This window comes from Dendrobates tinctorius, unplaced genomic scaffold (genome assembly GCF_039654945.1).
Source record: "Dendrobates tinctorius isolate UK_male_01 unplaced genomic scaffold, ASM3965494v1 ptg000070l, whole genome shotgun sequence".
Taxonomy (NCBI): domain Eukaryota; kingdom Metazoa; phylum Chordata; class Amphibia; order Anura; family Dendrobatidae; genus Dendrobates; species Dendrobates tinctorius.
Genome location: NW_027361738.1, coordinates 26,003,097 through 26,018,155, shown reverse-complemented (window position 1 = coordinate 26,018,155; position 15,059 = coordinate 26,003,097). Strand labels below are relative to the sequence as shown.

The window sequence follows — 15,059 nt, the reverse complement described above, 5'->3', positions numbered from 1 at the left end:
TGAAACACACTTACATAACACCATTCTTGAAGTAGCTATTAAAGGTGGCCGACTCGTGCCCCTGCACCTCTCTGTGTTGTATCGGGCTCCCTCCCAGAGCCTCGTCCAGCTGAGTTGTGTACAGCGCCGCTGCTCCTTGCTCGTCCTGAGTAGAGTCCTTCCCTATCCAGTAGTGGAGATCACTGGACATGCCACTGGGTGACTGCTTGATCTATGAGAGAGGAGAAAATTGAGGATTCTCATCTTTTCTACAATAAGTAGTAATATATTTTGGCCGGTATCACACATGCGAGAAACTCAGACGAGTCTCGCATGTTAATACCCGGCACTGCCGCCGGCACTCAGGAGCGGAGCGTGCGGCTGCATGTATTTCTATGCGGCCACTCGCTCCAATCCGAGTGCCGGCGGCAGTGCCGAGTATTAACATGCGAGACTCGGCCGTGTTTCCCGCATGTGTGATCTGGGCCTTAGTTATATAATTCCTACTTTAAAAAAATGTGACCATATATATGACCACAAGTGCAATGTTGCATGTATTAGGTTTATGTACGTCAAGAAAGGCAAGCATAATTCATGGTGTATCTGGAAATAGTGAGACTGACTTTCTGTAAACTCCCTTTCCTTAAAGGGGATGTCCACTACCTGCTGCTATTGGGCTGCTACGCCCTCAAAAGAATCTTGAACACGTAAAGAAAGTGAGAGCTACAGCCCACTAGTGGCCGCCAAAGAGCTGCAGTGCTCATGTGGCGCATACCAATGCAATGCAAACCCTGGCAGTCTGTGCACTGAAATTGCTGGAGCGGTGCCAGTGCAGGAGGGAAGTACACGTTTTCTGCTTTACAATGTAACATGGATTCAGTTAGGTTAGCTTTGGTGATATCATAAGTAGGTGGAAGACCAGTTAGCGGTTGTGACATCATCGTAGGTTTTAGTTATTTACAGGAAACCTGTCAGAAACTTTTACCATCACTCCCATACCCAGTCAAATTATTAAAATTGTGTACCACTTTAAAAGAGAAGCCAGTCGATCCGTTTATGATTCTCAAAGTGCTGCTCCAGTAGGTAGAACTTTCATTTTGAAGTTGTGTTTGGAAGTACATTGGGTGTGATTTATGATGCACTTCTGGCTTCTCAGCCGCATGCTATATTTCATACCATGAGACATTGTCCCATGGCTGGACTACCGATTGTGTTCATGGTTACTGGCCAGCCAGTCAGCCAGGAGAGGGTGCTGCTAGCTAGCGAATACATACAGTGTGAGGCTGAGAAGCTCGAAGTGCGTCGTCATGCCCCAATGCACTTCCAGACACAACTTCAAAATGGGGACATAACGGGATCAGCTGACATATCTTTTAAAGGGCTACATAGTCATATTAATGTTTTAGGGCAGGGTAAAAGTTTCTGACAGGGTCCCTTTAAGCAACTGTGACATCACAAGTTACTTTTAATCAGGTAATTATCACTACGGCAATATCACAAATGTGCTTCCATTAAAGCGAATCTGTCAGAAGGTTTTTGAGATGTAATCTGATGACAGCATAATGTAGAAGCTGAGACACAGATTTCAGGGATGTGTCACTTATTAGACTCTGTGCTGTTGTTTCCATACAATGAGTGTTTTATCACCAGGCTATAATTACTGTCCAGATTAGCTCTCTTGTGCCAAATGGTTCGGCCACGCCCCCTCCTGTGATAAGCAGCTCACTGTCAATAGACAATGTGCACAGAAAGCTGTGGTGTGGGCGGGGTTAGGTTTTTGAGCACTACTACTTGCTACATCTAAAAATTCTGATTGTTCCACAACTGCTGCACCTAATAAACTAAGTAACACATCGCTGGAATCAGGGTTTCATTTCCTACCTTATGCTGCTCTCAGATGAGCTAACAAAAACCTGGTGACAGATTCCCTTTAAGTAAATCTCCAAATCACCACAATTTTAGTCAAGCAAACGGCTTTGATATTGTATGAAGATTTCAGCCAAGCAGCTGTTACAGCACAATAAACTTCAGTCAGGTAAGGCCACATACTGTGCCTGCACTGCGGCCTCTCATTGAGTCCTTCCCTGGGACCCTGTGTGGGTTTTTTATATGGCATGAAGAATATTCTAAATATTTTATGTTATTTCGGTGACAGGTGAGAAGATAATAAAAGAGCAGCACATTGTTTGCTAATCCTGCACGTTTTGCTGTGTGCATGGTTTGTTTAAGGCATGGCAGGATTCAGCGAGTATCCTTTTTCACCATTAGCAAACACGCACATTCTGTCCTTCCCTTCACCCTTGTGATTTCACCATTGGTAAGAGATTGTTACACAAGTCTGATGATCATGGAGCTTGATTTATTTTCCAGTTTTATATAGATAAGCTACAAAGGAGTCCAATGAACATAGAAAAAAAGTGGCTTCATTTTCTTTTTGAGAGACAGCGCCACTCTTGTTTATGGTGTGTTTGTGGAATTGCACCATTCAAGTAAATAGGGCTGAGCTGCAATATTGCCACTATAAGAGTGTCATTTGCCTCTCCGTTTGTAAAGGAGCGTAGTTTTATATGTGATTTTATTGTATTTTTGTGGCTGTTGTGAAATGTGAAACTGCAAAGAGTTTTATAGGCACTAACGTGTGCAGTTCGTCAAATGTACTGTGATTAATGTACAATGTTATTAATGTGTAGCGTATAGTGACAGACTAGAGGTAGGTTTAGGACATTAGGTATACTATAGGGCTTATAGTTTAGATTAGGAAAGGGAAATACACGGAAAGTGGGCCATTAGCTATAGGAAGTAGTGCACAGGGTATACACAGCTAATATGTCTGGTATCACAAGGATACCGCGACAGATTGGGGTCAGGCATTCGCAGCCTCTGGTCACACATACGCCTGCGGTAGTTACAGTGCTGTGCAAATTAATTGGGACAAAGCATTTTGTTAAGTCAAATCGTAAGTTGGTTACCAGTCAGTGATTCAAACCAGTTTTAACTGCTTTGAACAGGTGTGAGTGCCTGTTGCCCTGGACCTAAGGACATCAACATGGGCAATGCCAGACCCAAGGAGGGGAATAGAATCTGCCGCCCTGGACTAAGGACAGTAACACGGGCCCCAGGACTACGTAAGGGCCCCGCCAAATGGACTTCAAGCGTCCAGATTCCGGCATGGGGGACTGCCACCTCTTTTGGCCGCCATGGCTGTTGTGGGTACAGCCGTGGATGAAGATAGGGAGAGAGCAGGAAGCCAGTGTTTGTACTTCATTTATTTCTGTTATTAAAGTTGTTCTCCCTGTTGGACTGCAGTGGTGTCTGGAATACATTTGCCCTGCCTATTTCTGTACAAGGTACCGGGGTGTATACTGACTGTGGCTTAGTTGACTCGGCTGGGACTACCACCCCGGGCCACCTTGTTACACTTGCCTCCCACGGTGTCATTGTTCTGTTGCTGTAATTAAGGTGTCATGCAATACCTTTGTGTCATATGACCGCTGCAGCCTATCAGTTGCCATTGACCTGCTGCTGCCTATACTATACTATCTGTTGCATCAGATTTCTGCTCAGATGGAATATTGTTTATCCGTAGCTGATTAGCATCTGGAGGTGAGTATACATAGTTTTTCGTTTTTGGAGATAGACCCTGAATTGATTGTTTAGTGGACAATCCCTTTAAGCATTGCTACTCAAAGGAAGCGGATCTTCCTGCACTCAGGGAGTTGCCATAGTAATCTGTTAGGTTGCAATGGCTGCATGGATATTATATTGTGGGACTTCATGCGCCTTGGAATAGTATGGCAGCTGTGTGGGTCTGGGAGTTTCCTTGTGTAAATCCCACGCATGTAAAACACCTGTCTTCTGTGCTGACCGCCTGGAGGTGTCTGCTGAATGGAAGCTGCCTGAGTGTTTTCATCAGTCTTTCCACTTCAGTAAGGCTGTGACGTGAAGCACTGTACATACGCTGCACAATGGATGTAACGCTCCCCTGAAATAATACTATGTACTTACAAATAGAATGATGTAGCAGTCGCCTTCAAAGAAGCTCCCATAGGCCTTTTCAGGAAGCGGAACCATTTGCATTTTCTGGGGGAAAAGTAAAAAAAAGATGAACTACATGCAATACGATGTCTGAACAGATGGTAAAGACAGCAGAACACTGGTGGTCGTTACTAACACTGCGGGGCAGATGAACAATCTACGTGAGCAGGACGATCGCTAATCTGATTGTTCCGTGTGCACAGAAAGTCATATTATCGGCAGCACGTCACTGGCTTACACACCATGACGTGCTGCCGAGAACGATGATTTGTCTGCTGGAATAAAAACTATCGCCCCTCAATGAACGAGCGTGTGGCTCATTTATCAGATGACTGCTGTCCTGTTTACGCGGGCAGGAGCGAGTGTTCCTACAAATGCTGGTGCGCCGACTGGCTGGCCTAGATGGGCCATTAGGCTACAAAATGGGCAGAATTTATCACGGTGGCTCCTACTGGATGATACGTCTGGGCAATCTTCAGATACATTTGTCTAATGTTACACAACATGACAAGCCACGATTTACTACAGACCGCGCACCCACGGCAAACAAGGCAGTATAAGGATCAAAAACACGGGGAGGAATAAACCGTTCCCTTCTGTCAAAAAGGCACAAAGATTGTATAGGCCCCATACACGTGAGTGTAACCAAACGCAACACATTTACGTCAGGGCATGTGAGAAAACCTTAAACGGCGTACTTTTAACCACTTGTCATCCACATGCAATCCATTTTATTACTATGAATCATTTACAAGACCATTTATAGCTTCCTATGTTACAGAACTGCAGTGTATCTGTAAAAATCAGATGTGTCTCCATATGACATCCAATTTTTTTTACGCACCCATAGACTTGAATGGGTGAGTCTCATCTGGCACAAGGAAGAAAATAGTGCATGATGTGATTTTTTTTTTTTCACGTGCAGTGAAAAAAAAAAAAAAAAAACACTCATCTGCTCTGCCCCATTGAACAACATTGGTCTATTTTTTTCTCCAACAGCATTCAGACCGTAAATATGGTCGTTTGAAAGAAAACTTACAGAATCAATGTAACACAGCGAGCTGGGCTGTTTCCGCAACTCAGGAGTTACAACAACACAGAGGCTCACTCCTACACAATTCTATGAGAGTTACACAGAGAACGTAACGCAGCAATGGCCGGCTGTTTTTGTAATCCTGTTCCTGGTGTCCGGCATCTAGAAGCAGATATTCTGATCTCAGGCAAGACAGATGGGAATGACCCTTTAAATGTCAAATTTTCCTTGCTAAAGAATGATTCTTGTGACAAGTTTGTTACAATCCCATCGCTCCTCTGCATACTGACACATCTCAGAGTTTTTCTTTTTCTATATGTATTGGCATGGACAATCTAATTCAGTATTCCCAGGAGTGTCACATCTCATTCAAAACTATGGAAAAATGAGCAAATAAAACACATATTTACTGCAAAATAAATTGATATATTACAGATTTCCAAATCACATGACAGGTCCATTTCCGCAGCATAAAAAGCAGCACATTGTGCGTGAGATTTATGTAAAGCCCAAACTTTTTTTTACTGAAGTTTGCTTTTACATTTACTTTTTTTACCAAACTTTTTTTTACTTTTTTTATTTTGCTACATTTTTTAATCACAGAAATCTGCAGTGGATAAAACATGCAAAATATTTAGAATGGGAGCAGGGTCGGACTGGCCATCTGGCAATTCTGGCAAATGCCAGAAGGGTCTGTCTGGTCATGCGCTGCTTTGTCTGCTACGTTGTTAACAGATTTGGTGTTCTCAAGACGCCCATACTGTTAAGAGTTGTGACGGAGCACAAAGTCGCCAAATTCATCACTTACCGCAGCAGGCCATGGGTATCATTAATAATATTGTTCATGTAGTAAATTTTGCTTTCCTCCATCAAGGGTAATATTAGTAATATATTTCATCTGGTGCTTGGGGACGGGAATAGCATAGGCCTGTATGATTTCAAATGCCAGGGCTGAATTTCAGTCCCAGTCCGTACCTGAATGGGAGCTTAGCTTTAATGGATTCTGTTTGGACTTATGTTGGTGTTGAATACATAGAACACAAATATTGTTTGGAGTGAAATCTGCCACATGCAACACCTTTCCTGGACAGAAGGGGGCAACATTTTGTCCGATAGATACACAGTCAACGTGTACCATCTTATTTAAGGGAGGGGTGTTGCCTTAGGCAACAAAAAGGATAGAGGCGTGCTGGCATACTGCCACACATACATGAAGATGCTGCACCAATCGTTTGAGAAGTGGAATATGGCTGCAACAAGCGAGACCTGTTGTTCATGCCAATCAAGTTGTGACTAATTTCTTAAATGTCATTTAAAGTACGTCACAGATGCAGCCATCCCGAAAATATTTTTGAGCCATAGAAATCTTATCACACATAAGATATTGATATCCGTATAGTGAATTTATAGAAAATAACTCTAGATTGTTTTTTTAAAATGATTTTCTTTTTCTTATTTAATCACACAAGTATTTAAAAAAAATAAACATTTAAAGCAAGTTTTTATCTAACGTTGATGCTGCGTTTTTTTTTCTGCAGAAAAGTCGAGTTGTATTTTACAGTACCAGCAAAAGATTTTAGAAATCTCATGCACACACATGTAGCATTTTTTCACCCACAGAAAGCAATAAAAAGGTGCAAAAATTATGTAAAAGAAACCACAGAAAACAGGCTTTGCTGTGTTTTTGCGGCATTTATTTGCTGCGTTTTGGTGAATAAAACTAACTTTATTAAACATGTACTCTACACAAATCAAACCTGTAATCCACACCAAAAAAATGCAGTTAAACCTTGCATTTTGAATGCAGTATTTTTGCCATTAGGCGTTTTTCTTTCTGCAACAAAGCCTGATCTCTTGGCAGAAAAGAAGCTGCTCAAAAAAACAGGTTTTTCTTGCGTAATTTTGCTGAGGTTTTGGCACCCTAGATTTGTCTTTTGTGCATGCTGATAAAGTTTAGTGTTGAAAAAAAAAGTCCTGTTCCATAGAATTAGGTGTTGGCACAAAAAAAAAAGCAGCAAAACCTGATAGGTGCGTTTTTCCACCACCCATTCAAGTCAATGGGTGCAAAATGCTCAAAAAGCGCTGAAAGAAATGACATGCTCTATGTCCAAAAAACCATGTAAATCACAAAAAACCAACGTGCGTACAAGAGATTTCAGAAATCTCATAGGCTTTGCTGATACTGTAAAAAGCAGCTGAAAATTAGCATAAAAAAGCAAAAATGCCCAGTGTGAACTTAGACTTGGGGCTCTATCGCCTACGAATCCTTACAGAATGTTAGGATCTGGTTAGGCAAGGTTCACACACTGGAATATAGCATTCTCCGCTGAGCTCTATTTCAGGGTTTCCATCAGAATCCCCGACGGGAACCCGTATAGAGACCCAACAGCCGCTCACTTCAATGGAGCTGACAGAGTCACTGTGGGCACCATCTGGCTCTGTCCTGGCAGTGTTCATGCACAAAAATGTGGCAGACCATGTGCATGCCTGAAAAGGACCAATACTGCCAGGACGGAGGCCAGGCAGTATCTACAGGCTTCATTGAAGGACAAGGCTCCATCAGGGCTCTGTCAGGGTTCAGATCAGAATCCGGTTTCTCTGGCATCTCAACAGAAATCCTGCTGCACTAATCAGTGTGTGTGTGTACTGAGCCCAGGGTCGGACTGGGGTGTGTAGGGCCCACCAAGGGAATGAATTTTAGGGGCCCACCTACAGTAATGTACAACTCAACATTTAGGCTTTGAGACCGCAGAATTACACCATGAGTTCTTTTGCCGTATATCCCACGCCAAATCTGAATCATTTCAGCATCCTAATTCTACTAAAAGCTGCACCGTTGTTCATATGCTGCAGATCTTTCCGCACTACGATTCATTTAATACTTTAGGGCTGCAGGCCTGTTTTCACCTTAATGCCCAGGCCATTTTTTGCAAATCTGACCCGTGTTACTTTGAAGTTAAAAAGTGACCCCATTTTGGAATCTACACCCCCAAGGATTGACGTAGGGGGTATAGTGATCACTTTGTCCCAACAAGCGTTCCATGGTAGATGCTACACAGCCCAGCCAATCGAAGCGTTCGGATCTGCAGGGGGGGTCTGCAGGGGGGGGGGGGTTAAAATTCGCCTGGACCAGCCAGGCAGCATTGCTACCTGCCGGTCTTAGCGGCGAAAGCCTCCCGGTACCCGTGCGATTAGCTGCGGGGACCGACGGAACCCCTCGCTGTACATTAGTACAATAGTGGACATTTTAATTTAGAGACTTGGAGAAAAGATGTCTGAACACAAGGATGTCAGCGCCATCACTGCACATACAAGAACCAAACAGAAGAATCCAGAAGAGGGATCATTAATGGCAATGGCAGGCCTGGCATAGCATACAGTACACCACATATCCCTACATACAGTATTATGGGCACCGCATAGTCCTCCATACAGAATTATGGGCACCGCATAGTCTTCCATACAGTATTATAGGCACCACATAGTCCTCCATACAGTATTATAGGCACCACATAGTCCTCCATACAGAATTATGGGCACCACATAGTCCTCCATACAGTATTATGGGCACCGCATAGTCCTCCATACAGTATTATGGGTACCGCATAGTCCTTCATACAGTATTATGGGCACCGCATAGTCCTCCATACAGTATTACGGGCACCGCATAGTCTTCCATACAGTATTATAGGCACCACATAGGCCTCCATACAGAATTATAACATTTCATTACTGATCCTGAGCTACCTGCTGTATTACTTTCCAGAGCTGTAGTTCACATCCGTCTCTCCCTTGTGGGATGATAGAATGTACAGCTGCAGGAGCAGCGCTCCCCGTGACATAGGAGTATTACAGCTCCAGGCTGTGTAACCTGTGCATTCACCCTCCCACCCTCTGTAATTACTCAGCGCTCCCTCCTGTGCTCCTCCGGTTGGTGCACGGCTTGTAGGAATGATTGTATAATTCTGGGACCTTATAAGATGAGAATTTCACAACCCGATTAGCGCTCAGAAAACGCCCAGTGGAGATTCAGGCAGCGAAACCTTCATGCAGGATTATCCAGCCAACGAGACATGGATTTGCAGTCAGTTCACCAGCCTCATCAGGTCCGCTAATGCAGGCAGATTGGAATGTGAATTCTGCTGATAGATTTCCTTGAAGTTTTACTGACACTGACGGCCATTTCTTGCGTACAGCGCAAAACATATTGTGGCCTGTACAAAACTCAGGTGCATGCAGAGCGTAGCGGCACAGAGAAGAGAGCGTTGGCACAGGCAGAGAAGGAGAAGAGAGCGTTGGCACAGGCAGAGGAAGGGTATGTGCACATGTTGCAGATTTGGCTGCGAATCCGCAGCAGTTTTCCATGCGGTGTACAGTACCATGCTATCCCATGGAAAACCAAATCCGCTGTGCACATGCTGCGGAAAATTCTACGCAGATTTGTTGCGGTTTATTTCCTGCAGCATGTCACTTCTTTGTACGGAATCCGCAGCGTTTTTACACCCATTCCATTATAGCAATACGCAGGTGTAAAAACGCAGGCGAAATCCGCACAAAATCTGTACTAAATCTGCAGGTAAAGCACAGGTCATTTTACCTGTGGATTCAGCCAAATCCGCAGCACAATCCACAACGTGTGCACATACCCAAAGAGAAGAGAGCGGCGGCAGGGAAAGGGCAGAGCGCAGCTGAGGGGACAGGGCAGAGCGCAGTGACAGGGTAGAGAGCAGCTGAGGGGACAGGGCAGAGTGCAGGGACAGGGCAGAGTGCAGCTGAGGGGACAGGGCAGAGCGCAGCTGAGGGGACAGGGCGGAGCGCAGCTGAGGGGACAGGGCGGAGCGCAGCTGAGGGGACAGGGCGGAGCGCAGCTGAGGGGACAGGGCAGAGTGCAGGGACAGGGCAGAGTGCAGCTCAGGGGACAGGGCAGAGTGCAGCTGAGGGGACAGGGCAGTGCGCAGCTGAGGGGACAGGGCAGAGCACAGGGACAGGGCAGAGCGCAGGGACAGGGCAGAGCGCAGGGACAGGACAGGGCAGAGCACAGGAAAAGGACAGGGCAGAGCGCAGGGAAAGAACTAGGTGACGCCATATTATGTAGGATATGTAAATTGAAACAGGCGGGGGATTAGTTATAAAAGGAGGGTGAAGCTAGGGTAAGAGGGCATGGATCCATATTGAATATTTGCCCATGGCAGCATAAATTGTGCTCAGCTTTCTCAGTTTTAGGTATTCTGAAAATGCGTATGTCTAATAAATGAGATGTGACAATAGGCGCTTATGTGGTGTACAGGAGTCTGTTATTCTGCAGCGTGTAAGTTGCAGGCACTGACAGAAAAGTTAGGCGGTGCTCACGTCTGTCCAGACCTTCCACATATCTGTACTGTTTTTGGAACAGACAAATGGGGTACCGTAAGTGATCATCAGTCATGCAAATGGAAACAGAGGGGACAGAGGCACTCACCACCTCTTCCAGCATGTCTCTTGCAGCCCCAGGCCGGTGCTTATTCCATCTTCAATCTCACCGCTGTTCTACTTCCTGCTTTCAGCGTCCACGTGGTTGAGCTGAGCCGCTCATTACATATGCGCATATGTAATGAGCCGCTCATTTCTTATGCACATAGGTAATGAGCGGCCGCTGAATACAGGAAGATAGAACATCGCTGAGATTGGAGATGGAATAAGCACAGGGGGCTGCAAGAGACATGCTAGGAGAGGTGACTGTGATTCACAGGTACCAGCAGCTGGGCCGCGAGCGGGCTTGTTCAGTGACATTCATGGTCGGGCGGGGGCGGGGCCCACCGAGGGATCCAACGGTACCTCAGTGGGTCAGTCCGAGCCTGGACTAGAGGAACTCTAACTCTGTGTCCTTGGGGCAGAGTCCTGTGTCTTTGCACTAGCGCTCCACTGCCGAGTCCTGTGAGGATAAACAGGCTCTGGCACGTGTTCCAGCGGCTCTATGAGGTAACAGAGTTCGCTTCTGTGTTTAGTCAGTTCTCCGCCATTGCTAAGCAGCAGTTTTCCCATCTCTGCACGGTGGACCCCGGGTTGCGATCGCACTTCCTTATATTTTATATTTGGTGCGATCCGAAACCCTAACACGCTGCACCCCCTCTTGACTGAAAAAAAAAAAAAAGAAGTGTAGAAAATTTTGCAAATTTCTTAAAAAAGAAAAACTGAAATCTTACATGGTGATAAGTACTCAGACCCTTTGCTCAGTATTGAGTAGAAGCACCTTTTGAGCTAGTACAGCCATGAGTCTTCTTGGGAATGATGCAATAAGGTTTTCACACCTGGATTTGGGGATCCTCAGCCATTCTTCTTACAGATGCTCTCCAGTTCCATCAGGTTGGATGGTGAATGTTGGTGGACAGCCATTTTCAGGTCTCTCCAGAGATCAGTTGGGTTTAGGTCAGGGCACTGGCTGGGCCAGTCAAGAATGGTCACAGAGTTGTCCTGAAGCCACTCCTTTGTTATTTTAGCTGTGTGCTTAGGGTCATTGTCTCATTGGAAAGTGAACCTTCGGCCAAGTCTGAGGTCCAGAGCACTCTGGAAGAGGTTTTCATCCAGGATATATCTGTATTTGGCCGCATTCATGTTTCCTTCAATGGCAACCAGTTGTCCTGTCCCTGTAGCTGAAAAACACCCCCATAGCAAGATTCTGCCACCACCATGTTTTACTGTTGGGATTGTATTGGGCAGGTAATGAGCAGTGCCTGGTTTTCTTCACACATACTGCTTAGAATTATCACCAAAAAGTTCCATCTTAGTTTCATCAGACCAGAGAATCTTATTTCTCATAGTCTGGGAGTCCTTCATGTGTTTTTTAGCAAACTCTATGCAGGCTTTCATACGTCTTGCACTGAGGAGAGGTTTCCGTCTGGCCACTCTGCCATAGAGGCCCGACTGGTGGAGGGCTGCAGTGATAGTTGACTTTGTGGAACGTTCTCCCATCTCCCTACTGCATCTGTGGAGCTCGGCCACAGTGATCTTGGGGTTCTGCTTTACCTCTCTCACCAAGGCTTTTCTCCTACGATTGCTCAGTTTGGCTGGACGGCCAGGTCAAGGAAGACTTCTGGTGGTCCCAAACTTCTTCCATTTAAGGATTATGGAGGCCACTGTGCTCTTAGGAACCTTGAGCACTGCAGAAAATCTTTTGTAACCTTGGCCAGATCTGTGCCTTGCCACAATTCTGTCTCTGAGCTCCTTGGCCAGTTCCTTTGACCTCATGATTCTCATTTGGTGTGACATGCACTGTGAGATCTTATATAGACAGGTGTGCGGCTTTACAAATCAAGTCCTATCAGTTTAATTAAACACAGCTGGACTCCAATGAAGGAGTAGAACCATCTCAAAGAGGATCACAAGGAAATGGACAGCATGTGACTTAAATGTGAGTGCCTGAGCAAAGGGTCTGAATACTTATGGCCATGTGATTTTTCGGCTTATTAAATTTGCAAAAATTTCTACATTTCTGTTTTTTTCTCAGCCAAGATGGGGTGCAGAGTGTACATTAATGAGAAAAAATGAACTTTTTTAAATTTACCAAATGGCTGCAAAGAAACAAAGAGTGAAAAATTTAAAGGGGTCTGAATACTTTCCATACCCACTGTAGAAATACACTGCTATGTACAGATGTTTCTCTAAGTATAAGTAGTATATGTCTGAGGGTTCAGAGTCAGCAATGCAGCTGTCAAAAGAAGGGAGGCACCGAGACGTAGCCTCATCAGCAGCTCCAGTACTCACTGTGCTGGAGGCTGCTTCATTCCTGGTAAGATGCTCACTCTTCTTGGCATTCAAAGAATTGTGGTCAGAGGCTGGAATAAACTTAACCAGTTCAACTTTATTTTCCTCAGGACACAGCACATCCACGATGCCTTTAGGGCTCTCAGCACGAAACCAGCAGTACATCTTCATCTACAGCAGCACCTCACTTCTTCAGACACACTTATGCGGACCACACGAGAAACGCAGAACAAGAAACACAGTGAATGCGGCTCTTCGTCTTCCCTCCTTGCAACCGACCACAGACCATGAAGGTAACCGTCTACACTGTAGTTCACCCCTTTACGGCGCTGTTGATTCTGTTCATGCTCTAGGCTAGTGGCCCACTGGACTACTTGGCACAGCTCCTGCACTCTGGATGTCACTTCCACAGGGACTCACTCACTGACCTCCCTGGCTTGACTGCTCTCAGACACAGGATGATTTCACAGACTGGCTTCAGTGTCACTTCAGCTTCTACACACACGCTGACTTGACTCCAGAGGCTCTCCTATTAGCCTCGCTAGCACGTTAGCCCCCAGTCTCTAGCTAACAGGCCTCCAGTGACTCCCTCACTGGCTGCTGCTGTAGGCACAACACTTCACTCACTTCTCAGGACGGCTGAGGGACTCTGCTTCACCCCTTGTCTCTGTCAGCTAGGCTCATCAGGAATTCTGCCTCTGCATCTGTACCATGAGGCTGCCCTCAGCTGCACACTCTGCTCTCCTCTGCTCTGCTGGTAAACAGGAAATCTCTCTTAGCTCCTGGCTAGCCTCTCCTCTCTTGTCCCCTCAGTTAACCCTTCTTGTGCCCTCCTAAAGGCTCCCATCTAACTGTGCTCAGTGCCCCCATCTTGTGTCCCTTTTCTAGTACTACACTACCTAATGTCTCTACATTATGCCCTATGGCTGCAAACACACATACACAAGTCACATATGATGCACTCAAACATGGCAGTAATAACAGACAACCACAGGAAATTAGCCAGGACTAAAGGTACTGTCACACTTAGCGATGTACCAGCGATCCCGACCAGCGATATGACGCGGTCAGGATCGCTGGTACATCGCCAAGTGGTCGCTAGTGAGCTGCCACACAGGCAGATCTCACCAGTGACATTGCAGGGGACGGGGGTCGCTACTTACCTGTCACACTAGGCGATCCTGCGTCCTCCCGCCCGGCTCCACGCTCGTCTCTCCACAGGAAGCTGACGACGAGAAACAGTCCAGGATGTTCTTGTGCGATCAGCGATAACCAGCAGGGGAACGGTCGTAGGTAAGTATCAGACACAGCGATATCGCTTGCAATATCGCTATAACGTCACAAGTTATAGCGATATTGCTAGTGATATCGCTAAGTGTGACAGGCCCTTAAGTCCTGGCACCCTCTTACACAGCTTCAAATATTAAACATCCTCCCAGTGTTGTCAGCAGAGGCTGTTGCTCATTGCTTTGTCACCTGCAATTATAGAGGTCATTTGTTCGATTCCCATGAAGACCAGAGAATTATTTAATTAATGTAAGTACAAAGCAGAAATAACCATCCAGCGGTGGACACTGATGCCAGTCTCAGACTCTGCCTCTACCTACACCTAAGCCTGGGCTATTAACAGTCTAGGAGGCACAACACATGCGTACCAAGGGTAGGGGTTTCTTAATGAGTCATTCACCAGAGACATTCATACATACATACTACACTCACTCCTGATAGTCTGGTAATGCAGTCTATACTAGCGCATGGCCGAGCAGCCATGCAACCCTTTTATAGCAGCGTCCTTCCGGGACTTTACTGATGGTCCAATCCTAGCTGGAGAAGGACCTGAGCACGTGACCTCCGATCTCTAATGGAAGATCGTCCCACGGGCATGCTCAGTGGACTGAGTGGGGGACTTATTCCCTGGAGTAGTTCGCTGCTGACCAGCATGCGTTGCTATAGCTGGACCACAGGTGGCAGCAGCAACCAAACCCATAGAGCTAATCTTGGAAGAGTGCCGGGACCAACGAGTCTGCTGAGCAGCCTCTTCTGCGGCTGGAGAGGAATGGGAGACCACTGGAAGCAAGGCTTGGGATTCCCGCTGTGCAGCGACAGGAACCTGACGCCTAACACTCAAAGGCAGATTCTATCTTATAATGCAGCTCCCCCCTCAGGCAGACTTTACATAGTATAATGCACCCCCCTAGGCAGACTATATTGTATAATTCATCATTTGCTCTCACCTCCTCCCACCTTTAATTCATCACTTCCTCTCCCAACT

At 45.9% G+C, this 15,059-nt stretch overlaps 1 protein-coding gene across 3 annotated transcripts in view; it reads right to left on the bottom strand.

Moving 5' to 3' along the window:
• Positions 1-15,059, bottom strand: part of VILL (villin like) — a 156,069-nt gene that overhangs the window by 49,331 nt on the left and 91,679 nt on the right. For all 3 annotated transcript variants that reach the window (XM_073581476.1, XM_073581475.1, XM_073581477.1), the window contains 2 exons: positions 3,985-4,059; positions 15-211 (listed from right to left, as the gene is read on the bottom strand). In XM_073581476.1, the coding sequence (XP_073437577.1) occupies positions 15-211; positions 3,985-4,059 (272 nt within the window). The remainder of the gene's footprint in view (positions 1-14; positions 212-3,984; positions 4,060-15,059) is intronic.